The sequence below is a fragment of the Molothrus ater genome, chromosome 1, assembly GCF_012460135.2.
Source record: "Molothrus ater isolate BHLD 08-10-18 breed brown headed cowbird chromosome 1, BPBGC_Mater_1.1, whole genome shotgun sequence".
Classification (NCBI taxonomy): Eukaryota; Metazoa; Chordata; class Aves; order Passeriformes; family Icteridae; genus Molothrus; species Molothrus ater.
In genome coordinates, this window is record NC_050478.2 from 61,697,612 (window position 1) to 61,710,491 (window position 12,880).

General features: G+C 38.1%; 1 protein-coding gene across 2 annotated transcripts in view; it reads right to left on the reverse strand.

The window, feature by feature from the left end:
• Positions 1-436: 436 nt before the first annotated feature.
• CDKAL1 (CDK5 regulatory subunit associated protein 1 like 1) overlaps positions 437-12,880 on the reverse strand; it is a 379,738-nt gene continuing 367,294 nt past the window's right edge. For both annotated transcript variants that reach the window (XM_036400051.2, XM_036400056.1), the window contains exon 16: positions 437-1,133. In XM_036400051.2, the coding sequence (XP_036255944.1) occupies positions 927-1,133 (207 nt within the window). In that variant the 3' untranslated portion in view covers positions 437-926. The remainder of the gene's footprint in view (positions 1,134-12,880) is intronic.

The window sequence follows — 12,880 nt, forward strand, 5'->3', positions numbered from 1 at the left end:
CATGAACAAATCAACAATATGATGAGGTCAGGTGCAGGAAGAACTGGGCACACAGTCCAGTCCCTGACTCACCAGCACACTCACAGGATGTGTGGAGATCCTGTCATGACAAAATGGCTTGAATAAAGCAGTTATAAATTTTCATTGTGTAAAATGCAGCCTCCCCACTAACAGAGTAATAATTGTTTTACTGAGAACACAAAGCTAAGAGATTCCCAGGTAGTTCTCTAAAGATTGTATAAAATCTACAGACTGTATTAAATTCATCTTTTCACAGAACTCTATCACCAGAACAACATCTTCCCATTCAATTATAAAAACCCAACACCTTTAGAGCTACTTTTATATAAAAAATAATTCTTCTTGTATTATAAAAGCCATTGTGAAGTTGAGAGATGCAAGACAGCAGGCAAAAATTCTTTCAATGACAGCAAAATAAATAGCAACAAATAACAAACTTTAATGGCCTTGCAGTGTTCATTCTAATGTAAAAAGACAGATACCAAACGATCACACTGCATCAAGCAAAATCTTCAGGAAAGCTTTAAATAATCTACCCATAAAAGATGACCAATATCACTCAATGGAAAGATTCCTTATAAACTTAATGCAATTTTATCTGATACAGCAAATATTAAAAGAGCATGTAATGCAAACTTTGCATCATTTTAGGAAAAAAAGAAAAGGAAAGATGCAACAACCTGTTCTACCAACCAAGGATCTCAGGTTTTGGCAAGATAGGCCTTCCCACAGCTTATTAATGTTCTCTCCTTTGAATGACAGGAAAGGCATAGAGTGAGTACAAATTATTGCCCAATTTATATTAGCTTTTTTTTTCTAAAATAAAAAAAGATTTGTTGGTAAAAGTGTTTCCTTTGAAGATTTTGAACAGCAGTTTCATTGCTTTTATAAAAGCCCCATTCAGTTCACAGTTCTGTTTTCATTCCTCCGTAGTAAAACATAACAAGAACTGCCAGTAGAGCCAGGCTGACAGACAGGATCTTCAGTCCACCTCCCTCTTGTTGCCATGGCAGCTGCAAAGCCATCCAGGAGCTGAGCCGTGCTTTCACTGGGATCTCAGCGTTAGGCTGTGCTTTCCACTTTGTGCCATTCTGTGCTGAACGTCGGAACTCCTGTGAAGAAATGCAGACGTTAGGACTGAAACTGTGTTCTGTCTTTTTGATTGTACATACCAAATACACTCTCCTTTTTGTACTGAGGTTCAAATTATTGTCCTTTTCAAGACCAACAATTCAACCTGCACTGCATCATCACCGGGTCATCAGTTTTTTGTACAGGAATCTTATAAATGCCATACAAAATCAGTATTTCTAATGAAATTAACTGCCAAGTCAATGCAGCTATTAGCAACAGAAACAAATCTCCAGACCTCACTGACACCAGAGAAGCTGTTTGATGGTTATTTTTTAATTTGTTTTGCTGCTATCTCACTACTTTCCGAGTTTTAGCTTCTCCAAAAGAAATGTCTAACCAGTGATAAAGGGGACAACACTCAATCCTTTGCACAGCAGGGATCTTCTAAAGTCAATCATTGACTCCTGGTGTGCCAGCTCAGTGGTGCTTGAAAATCCTCCCAAAGGGCTTTTCCTTTCCCCTGACCCTCAGGAGGCAGCTGTGCTAAAACACTCACCTTCTCATTCAGCATATTGAATCCCAGTTCCCTGCTGTGCCTGCCATTACCATTCCCAACCTGACTGCAAGCACCAAGATCCCCAAGAATATGATGTCTTCTTAAGTGCAGCACAAGTTACAGATGTTGCATCACTATTTCAGCAGAAAATCCAAGTGAAATGAGTAAAAGGCTCTTTTCTCTCTTTTCTCCTTATTCAGTTCAGTATTGTAGATACTCAAAAGGAAAAACATCCAGTGAAACTCTGATGACATTTGCAAGAGATGTAAGTGGTAAAGGTGTAATTAAACAAAGGTGTAACAATGCTGCATCATAAGATGCAATATTTCTGTTGTTCATTTCTGTTTTCCTCCCTCTAGTTGAATAATCTCTTGGGAATTTAATTGAGTTCAGCTGGATTTTTAATTGGTTTGAAATTTTCCAGTTAAAAAAAGGTTTTTGATTAAACCATTTTATTTTTTTCTCTTTCACATTTTGTATAAAATAAATCAGGGACCCAGAAAGTACCTATCTGGATAATCTTGTGTTTCCAAGAAGCTGAAACAGGGCCACATGAAAATACAGACCAGATGCCCACACTGTCTTTTACCAAACATATTTCTCGGCAAACTCAAAGAAATATCAAAGCTCCAAGAAAGGTGCCTGCCCATGAAAGTGTGACAGCACAATTCAAACCTTCTGTAACTGCCTCCTGTTTTCCATTTCAGCAATCAGCTCCATTATAGTAATTGTAGAAGGAAAATAATGATTACTACTGGCTAGGTAAGTAAGCATCAAAGGGGCAAATGACAGCCTGGAATAAGTGCTGTTCTAACAACTGAGTTATTGCTGACTTGGATCCCAATTCACACAGGCAAAGGGTTACTGATCTAGTGAACTATGAAATGAGGATGACTTCTCACCCATGGGCACCCAGAAGAATGTCAGCTGGGTAAACAGAGGAAAGGAAACAGGTAAGCACACTAGGGTGTAATTCTCCACAGAGTGAGGCACAGGAACAACACCACTCCAGAAATTCAGTCTATACTGTGCAGGACATGTTTACTTAATCAAAAACTATTGTTAAGTTATTAATTATGATCAATTTCTAAGGTGTCTGAAATTTTAGCACTTGGCCAAAGCTATTTTGTCCTCCCAAATCAAAGTTGATTAACCTTTGCCTGAAGATTAAACTGGAAAATGTACATTATAAAGGATTTTTTACAAATGAGTCAAAATTCTTTTGCAATTTATTCTTTCTAGATATTTATAAAGCATTTCTTTTCTTTGAAGGTCTCACAAATCTCTAATGTAAGGTACTTAATTTATGGAAATTACCTGTTTTTACATGTATTGTTGGTACATTAACACTAAGGCTAAAGTGATTTAAAGGAATGGATAAGTCTGTAAAAATATCAGTACAACTAAAGTCTTATTTTTTCTGATATTTATTTTTCACTGAATCATGACTTAAAATTTGGCTGACTACAATCAGCCTATTGACTCCTAATTAAATATTTCTACACTGCATGATAAAATCATAGTTATTCACTCATACAAGACTAGATGCTATCCCTTGGCAAACAGATAAAAAGGGGCAGTACCTCATAGCAGTACCTCATAAATAATGCTGGACCTTCTCCTCAATGCTTCAGCTCCTATCTACATTTCTTAGGAAGACTAGGGACAACCAGCAAAATGCCCCAACCACAAATTGTAAGTTGTAAAATGTTTTGAGGGACTTCTTTTACATTTTCTCCTTCACAAACAGTTAAGCACATCAGTGTTTCATGCATTCAATCATGTTTCTGTAACATAGTTTACAGTAGTGGTTTCACTGGCATTTCATTTATGTTACACAGTTTTTCTGTTTTCCAACATAAAACCAAAGAGTCTCATCTTGCTGGTATAATTTTGATCATGCCTATACTGCTTTTTTTTGTTACCATACTGTTTTCTTACACCTCTACTGCAACATGCACTGCATATGCATTAGGTAGTGCTGCATACTGCTGGTAGGACAGAATGGCACAAGACATTTTGGCAAGGTTTACAAAGTTCCAGTGGTGGTGAACACTTCTGGTGAGTTGTCCAAGTAGCATTTCATCTAAGTCAGCCTGTACAGCTGTGAAATTTGTTTTTTCCTTACTTCATCATATTTCCAATAAATGAGATTATCATACTGATACAGTAAATCCATTTTTTGGGTTGTTAGTTTTTTGGTTTTTTTTGTAGAAAGACAGAAATATCGCCAATTGCAAACTGAAGTGACCCTTTTCTTAAAGACATCACAGCTTACCACTTAAACATGTTGTGTTTCTGTTTGATAGTGTACACCTCTTCAGGTGATCCTGCCAAATATTCCCTTCAAGGAAAGTAGAGTGTATTCATCTGATTCATGTTTTCTAAGCACTGTTCTCTAGTTTGGCCCAAAATTCTGCCTGACACATGAGTAATACCACAGGCTTCCATGAAATTTTCCCTCATTATCATCACAGAATATGCCTCTGTGGGAAAAAAAAAAGGTACATCTGGCTCCCTGTGACTGAAAGGCTCCTGTAGAAAATAATCTTTTTGTCCTCATCCTGAGATTCATACAGAGCTTTTAAACCCAGGATAATCACTCAGAGACACCTGCAGGTGGATGCCTCTTCCTCAGAGTCCGTTGTGCACAAATTCCCCAGGGGGAAGAGGAGCCCTGCTAAAGGGACCATGTCACTGCACCCTCTCCCTCCTGAGTAAGGGCTGAGTGGCCCTTGCCACAGCATGGCCTGTCAAGAATATAAGCAGTTCTTCCGAGCACATAAGTATCCCATAAACAGTTGTGTTAGTGAAAAACACTGTAAATATGACTCTATGCACATTTGGTGTAAAAAGCTTCAGTGGAGGTAAAAAACTAATTTTTTGAACTAGCATTTACACTGTCCACTCACTATGCTCTCACTTAATAGAAGGATTAATTCTGAACAGTCCTTATTTGTGTCTCTGTCTCTAGATACAATATTCAAAGTGCATTAGCTTTCCAAGGAAATCTTTAGGTAATTTCTGTAATATTCTGACCTGATATAGCTGTGATATTTACCACATAGAATCACTAGTCAGAGTGCAACAGTTCCTTAAGCTGAGCTCAGATATCACACTTTTGTAGCTGCAAGAGTTAGAAAGATTACCATAATGATTCATTTCAGTGGAATTTAGAACAAAATTCAAAGACTCTTTCAACAAAAAAGTGCTGGAAGGAAGGCCTAAGGTAAAGAAGTTTCAAAAATACGTGTTTGTACTAGTTTCAGTCTTGATAGGCCACAAACTCTTTGGTAGACTTCTTAAGCATTGCTCTCACTAAATAGGACCACAATGAAGGAAAAGGTACTCTAAGATTTAAAATGATATACTATTAATCAAAATGAGGGAAGGAAGGGAAATTACCAAACTGAAATGCACAGACAGAGACTTTGAGCTAAGCATCTTGTATTTCCACGGAGGCAGCCTTTCATCTTGTTTTGGCAGTCACAAAGTAAACACAAGACTTTGCTAATAAGGTATAATATAAATTATTAAAACTTCTAGCGTATGATCAAATGCATTTCAGATTATTTTTTGAATAATTCTGCCTTGACAACTGCCAGGAGTAATATATTTTGTGTACTCTTGCACAGACCCATTGATTGCTGTCTTTCTGAAACTCCAGTCCCAGAGCAAACCACTGTGCATGAAAGAAATAGATATAATCACATCAAAACCTGAGATTTGGCATCTGTCGATCACAGCCTAGCTTTTTGTAAGACCTCACTTCATGTTAGTCAACAAAGACATAAGAGAAACTCTTTAGCTCTGAGCTGAGGTTTTAATAGATTCAAAACATTTCTTACATGTTAATTTCTTTTATGGCTCAGGGGCACTGTTAGAGCTTGAAGTGTTAGCTAACTGCTGTGAAAAACTTCTTGACTGAGCATATCTCAAGATAAATTAGACTTCTGAATTTTTTAGCCCAACCAAGTACATCACAGACTTGTACTACTGGCTTTAAAAACACGGACTTTTACATAATCATGCACAACAAGTCTGTGTGACAAATTTAAAGAAAACATGTTAAAATATGCATTACATCTCCTGCTGCACTATTCGAAACTCTGGGCTATTACTCTTTAAAGGCATTTTTCAGATTTAAAAAAACAAACAGTTACTGAAGGTCACATAGATTACACATCCAAAAAATATGTAAATTGAGTTTCATTGAATAGTTCTGGAAATGTCCCTACATTTAGTTCTGTAGGTATTAAGAGAACTCCTTTGATTTATTACTTTAAAAAGTCTATCAGCCTTCTGCAAATGTGGAATGCTGATCTTAAATTACAAAGTAAATGGCACAGAAAAAATTTTTCCTAATGGAATTAACATGGTAATTCCTCTAAGAAGCATCCCTGCCACCATGTATTCCAATGAATGCCCAGTACGATGCTGTTAAAAGAAAATGCTGTCTACAAGCATGCTTATGTCAGATGTTTTCAGCTGTACACCGTTCCTAGGAATTCACTGATTCCCAACACACGCAGAGTTTACTTACCCATTTTAAAAAATGAGAAACCTTGAGGGAACAAAATAAAGCACCCAGGTCCTTTTGCAAAGGAATTTCATGTTACTACTTCTTTTTGGGCTTCGAAGACACCCAGCGATGATCACCACAACCTCTCTGTGCCTTTGTTCCCCTGCTGGAGCCCATTCCCTTTATATCCATCTGAACCTCTCATTTCAACTTAGGCCCAGCGTCTCATCCCCCCTATGTGCCAGTGGGAGGCACTTGGCTCATTCTTGTCAAGAACCCCTCCCTGCGCAGGCACTGGGGGGCCTCTGCTGGGGTCCCCTGAAGCCACCCCTGCTCCAGCCCTGACCAAGCCTCAGCCTCAGCCTCTCCTCCCAGTCCAGCTGCTCCAGCCCCTGACCAAGTCCATGATGCACATCTGAACTCCTTACAGCTCCCAGCTCCTCATTTATGGCAAGATCCCTGCAAATGACCCAGTCCAAGCAGGTCAGCAATACTCCCAGAGGCTGGACCATGGTCAAATACAACTATACAGGTAATAATGGGATGCTGTAGAGACTGATTGACCTCAAGCTCATCTGCATTAAATCTGACAGTTCCTTCCAGCTTTCATCCTTTATGGACACAATCTTTAATCAGGGCCTTCCCTGACCTGCACAGCAAGTCAGCAAAGTCTGTGTTCTTTCCAGTAACACCTGCATGATCCGTCTGGTTCCTTTGATCAGTATGGAAAAAACCATTTTGCTCACTAGTCAACTTTTACCTTGATTACTACTACAATAATTTCTCCTGTCCATTCTCTTTTCCTTCTACTTCTCCTCATTTCTCTCTTGCATCATCTGACCATGCAGCCTCTCAAATAAACAAAGGCAGAGATGCCACTAGGAACAAAAATTCGTAATGTCATATAGAAACACATCTGGAACTTCCTCCCCCTTTATTAATTTGATAATTAATATTATCAAATTTTAATATTTAAGAGTATAAAATGAATTAATTTTCTCTCTGTAAATTCCCACCATTACTGTATGGCTGCATTGGTGTTTTTCTTGGCAGACATCTCCCTGCTCTCTTCCATGTTCGACCTAAGGGTAGGCCCTTGCCTACCTACTTCTTTTTCCTCCCCCAGTCTTTCATATTATTCCCTCAATCAGCCCTCAAAATTCAAAAAGCACTTAGATGCTAGACAGAAGGCTGAGCAACTGGGGCTTATTAAATAACTTCCTTTGTGATGTACACTTTAAGCAGGAATAAAACAACCAAAAAGCTCAACTAACAAAAGAAACAAAAACAAGAGAAACAACCAGTTGAAAAAACACAAGCCAAAAAACACCTCCAAAATGTTTAAAACACAGTCTTGTTCTGTTTTTCATTATACCCACTTGTTTTACCCCGTTTCTTCATATTTATCTATAAATGCTTCCAGCCAGGACTTGAATCTCTTTTTACATATTAGTCTTTTGTGCTGCTATTAAACTTAGTGACTCAGTACTGTTCCACTACACAAACAATGCACTGTCAAAATAACCTGTCATTCAAGGTCAGACACAACATCTTTAAAAAAGTGTGATACCTGGGTTCTGAGCTTTATTTTTTTTGCAATGAGGTGTGTGGGGTGTCAATCACTATGACAGAATCAAAGGACATGACAGCCAGCATTCCAGCCAGCACCTGCAACCACAACAGAACTGAGAGATCTTCTACACAGAAAAAGTTTGCATTTCAAAAATCATCCAAGCAATGACTTGAAATGAAGAATAAACATAGCAGCACAATGTGGACAAATTCAGGATGGGGTTCTGTCACTATTTATCTCCCTGTGCACAGGACAGTTTTATGAAGGAGATGGCAGGTACTTGCTCTGGGCACTTATCTGGTAATTAGCTGGCTAACAGACAAATCTGTTTCCTAGATCACTAGCACAGGCTTCATGGCTTTGAAAATACATTACAGTGAATTACAGGATGTACATTAACTTGTAGTAACTAGATAGCATTTTTTGGTGTGCATACCAGAGTCTGTCTTATTAGATACCATTCCATAGGATTCCAGCTTGCTCCTTCTTCAAAGGATCACTGAGATTTTTTTTGGGGGGGGAGATGTTTTTTAAAATAAGAATTTTAAAGTTGTGTTTATAATACAACAATTTTCCCAGTTTATTTTGTTGGATGATGAAAGAAATACAACATGTGAATGTTCAAAGTCTGCTCTACAAGTGAGAATATTAAATGAAATATGATATGCTTTTTTTACAGCACAAACTTTCAGAGACCATCACCTCTTTGCTTCCCTTTTAAATCTTGAAACAACAGTGACAATTATGTGGAGGTCAATGGTAGCTACAGGCAAAGACACAAAAGGTTTCCATCAGAAAGAGTATCCCAGTAAAATGAATAGCTAGATCTGAAAATGTATATTCATGTCACAAGAACTACCAATATAACTGAATGATATTCACATATCAACAGTGAAATGAGTAATACTGGTTTTACTCAAGGGACACTGTCTCTCAAAATCAGGAGATTTCAAAGATCTTTCACATACAGCAGAGTAGAATAAACTGATATATGTATATATTCTCGGCTAAAGCCTCCCCCTTAATCCTAGAATATGTCATAATCCTGAATTTATGGTGTTTTCATTTCTTCCTACAGAACCAAGCATTAAAATGGAATGTTCCATAGAGACTTATATAATACAACAACCTCAGAGACAAAGGATACAGCCCTTCTTACAATTCAATGTCGTGGGTAATAAATATGGTTTAAAAAGGGCATTTTAAATACTTTGCAATGATACTAGGTTCCAGAGTTTCAAATTTCATTCCAGTAGGTATCTGTGGGATCTATATGCCTCCCTCATTTTTCAGGGAGAGAAAAAAAAATTAAGAAGATTGAAGTGCCTCCAGTGCCACAATGCAAGTCAGCAATCGGGTCTCTACAATTTAGATTCCAGCTGCCAGCAGAAGCCAACATAGCCTGTAAAATCTGTGAAGTTGAAGTTTTAAAATAATTTTCTTAAAGCTAGGCAATGCCTTAATATGCAGGCTCCTAACAATTTCTCTTACACTTATTTTCACAGACTTTTCTGCCTAAGATTAAACACCTCCAGTTCCTGGGAGTGCAGATGCTCACCAAGCACAGCTGGAACCAGACCTTGGCAGAAAGAAGCATTTCATGTAAGCCTAAAATTTACCAGTTAATACAGTGTGACTGATCTTGATCAACTTTGTGGGTTCAGTGATAATACAAAGGTTTTCTTTTCACATTGTCTGTGGCCCCTTTCCTTTAAGTATCCTTAGCTGTTTTAGGAGGTCTCCCACAGTGCCAGTTAGCATACTTTTGAGCACCTGAGGGAGTGTCTGGAAATCTGTGTCTCCTTTTTAATTTCACACTCAGTCAAGTTCAGCTGCAGTTAATGGAGGGCTCTCTCATGGAAACATCAAACAATGGTTACTTTCTGTGATTAGCAAGCCTAACTGCTCTAACACAATCTCTCTATCCCCAGTCACCACAAATGATTCGTCAGCCCTTCCCCACAAGAAAGATTACATGAGAAAAACCTTTCTTGGCTTGCAGTGTATTTTATTCTAGATAATCATGATAGCACCTTGGCACTCTGTCTAAGACATCAAAGAGCCTTAAGTATCCAATCTGCAGGCTGGAACAAATATCTACCCTCAGGAGAGACTTCGTATCATTCAGAGGGTGGTCTGACCAAAGTTCTGCAGTTGTACAGGATTGGAGTGCCTGAGCAGGGACTTGCACCCTGTCATGCTCAAATTCTGACCATCTGTACCCACTGGACCTCAGTTTTATCCCACATGGGTGTTACACAGTGTGCTCTATCAGGTTGTATCCGATAATTCTGAGGATTAGCTCATGAGGAGAAATTTAGTTCTTCTGGAATTACCCATTAAATAAAAAATACTAATTTCCTCTTTTTCTCTGAAATATCATCCCCTAGAGTTGTCTTAACTGCTGAAAAGTCAACACTGCATCTTGCTTGAATTAATGATACAAAATTTTAATAATTTTAAGTATCTATTTCCAAGCATCTTTAACTGGCCACCATCAAATTGAATAATGTTCTCCAGACTAACTTCCCAGCAGACACTTTAAACATCTGCTTCATCTTTATCAGTGAAATGGGAAGACAAAAGCTACATTTCAGAAGGATAATGTAAACATAAACTTATAACTGTTTCTTACGCTCTCAGAAATGTAGTTATGGGGGTCACAGGAAAGGTTAGAAAGAAATAAATAACTCCCTTGAAAGAGAGATTTAAAAGACATGTAACGACATTAATGTTACATGACAAACAATGAAGAGGAAAAATATCTAACAGTAGCTTATTAAATTGGACACTAGGAAATTTTTTTTTTACCCAAAAGGTTGTCAACCATTGCAACAGGTTGCCCAGGGAAGTGGCTGAGTCACTGTCCCAGAAGGTATTTAGAAGATGTGTGGATGTGGCACATGGGGCCATGGTTTAGTGGTGAGCTTGGCAGTGCTGGGTTAGTGATTGCACTTGATAATCTGTAAGGTCTTTTCCAACCTAAAAGATTCTGATACTAAAGGAATAGTCTCAGCTCTGTGCACAAAAAAATTGCACATGGACACATGTGAAAATACTTCATAAACATAAGACTGAAACACAGTACAGCTGGCATTTCCACAGAAATGAGGATTGTTAAACTTTCCTTTGTTTAGAAAAGGCTACTGGTCTGTGAGAATACAGCCCATAATATTTTAATACAGCTTTCTCTTGTGTTTTGCCATTGCTTTTGTCTCTAGGTGAATACAAATATTGACAGCAATTGACTCCTGGTGGTGTCCTCCACATCATTTCAATATCTCTGCCTGTCCTAATAACTTTTGAAGCTACTCACTTCAACAGTGGGAGAATGCCAAGGGCTGGTAAAAAAACCCTCACCCTCACTAAAAACCCTCACTAAATCACTGCTTCCGCTGAGGGAAGACCACAGCCTCAATAATCTATTTTATGCCCCCATGCTGCTGACCAGCCTGTACTCCTGAAACTCCAAAATCACATGCAGTACTTACACAAACCAGGAGAAGCAGTTACAAAAAAAGGAGATAAACACAAATAAAACAGAGGATGACCTGAAAGTGGCAAACATATACCAGGTGTCTACAGGGGTGAGAAATACAAGCCCACAGGATGACAACTGCAGGGCTTAATGTAGTCTTTAACAAATTGATAGGTTTGGATTTTAAGATCTTTCATGTCTCCATACTAAAGCATAACAGCACTACAACAGTTTTCTTTTATCATACAAGATACTCCCCCAAGTACAATTCATTCATTTCCAGCTCTTAAGAGCTGCACATCTGGCTTTCCCCTGTGGTTCTGTGACAAAATCTGATTATATTACAGAATCTTAAGCACTCCTCACTGAAAAAAATAATGAACTAACATTTCTTTGGACAAGAGACACATGAGCTGAAAAAGGAAAAGAATTCCTGTCATTCTAAGCACTACTTCCATCATTTCACCAAATTAAAGTTCTTGTATTTTGAAAAAACTATCTGTGTCAGAAATGGATATTCACAGCTGTCCTTTTTGTATGATAATTATGTTATCTGCACTTATCAGAGATTTTGTATGTGAGAATTGCAAAATAGTTTCCATACGGATAAGATAAATCACAGTCACACTGACTGAAATGACTTAACAATCACATGCGAAGTCATGTCAAAACAAGGACGAGAGTTAAAAAAAAAATCCTCTAGTCCTGATAACAGGACCCTTTCCTCAGGACCAGAAATCCATCTGGTTGATATTATGCATAGGTAGTTTTTGTAGCAATGTGATTTTTTTTGACAAAAAGAGCTTAAGTGTACTGCCTACATATTTTTGTTCCATCAAAAGTACTTTCACAGACATTTCCAAGCCACTCCAATCCAAAACGAAGCATTTGTGCAAATTCTGCCACAGTACAGATATATATATATAGGTATGAAGAAGAATCTATCAATTTGAAAGCCAAGACATTTAGTGAATAATTTTCTCAGATAAAACTGTGTCAAGGACCCCCTGATTATATTCAGACTAAAGAAAAATAACAGTAATTTCCATGGGGCTTTTTCTTTTTGTTTTGCATTTGACATCTGTTTCTCTACGCTAGTCAGGTTTCATTCCTTTCACTATTTATCAATCATACATCCATCTCAGGTTGTAGCACTTGGGTGGTCAAACCTTTCTGAGAGGTCACCTGGATCTACCAAGAGCCTAGACTGCCATGTCTTGCCAATCTCCTGGCCAGACAGAAATGCATCATGTAATTAATAGCTACGAGCTCTCCTGCTCCACATGTCACACATACATGATACTGACCTGGCAGCCCTTGGAAAAGAGGGTATTGAATAACACCAAATGAGCCAGGTCAACTCTTTAGGTTGTCCCACACCAGGGGCTGGCCATTTCTGGAATACAGACAACATGCTCACACATGTGTGGAGAGGGCTTCTTCTTTTACTTCTTTATTTTCTTACCAGTAGAAACACAAAACAGTGTTTCTACTGGTAAGACCAGGTAAAAAGGCAAAAAACCCCAAACAACCATGTCATAAAGAAGATACTGATAGAACAGTAAAATCAAGACTCATTTGCTGAATTAAGTTGAGGCAGAAACTTGGGATTAACTATTTTCTTATGGGCTGATGAGCTATCTACATCAAAAATGG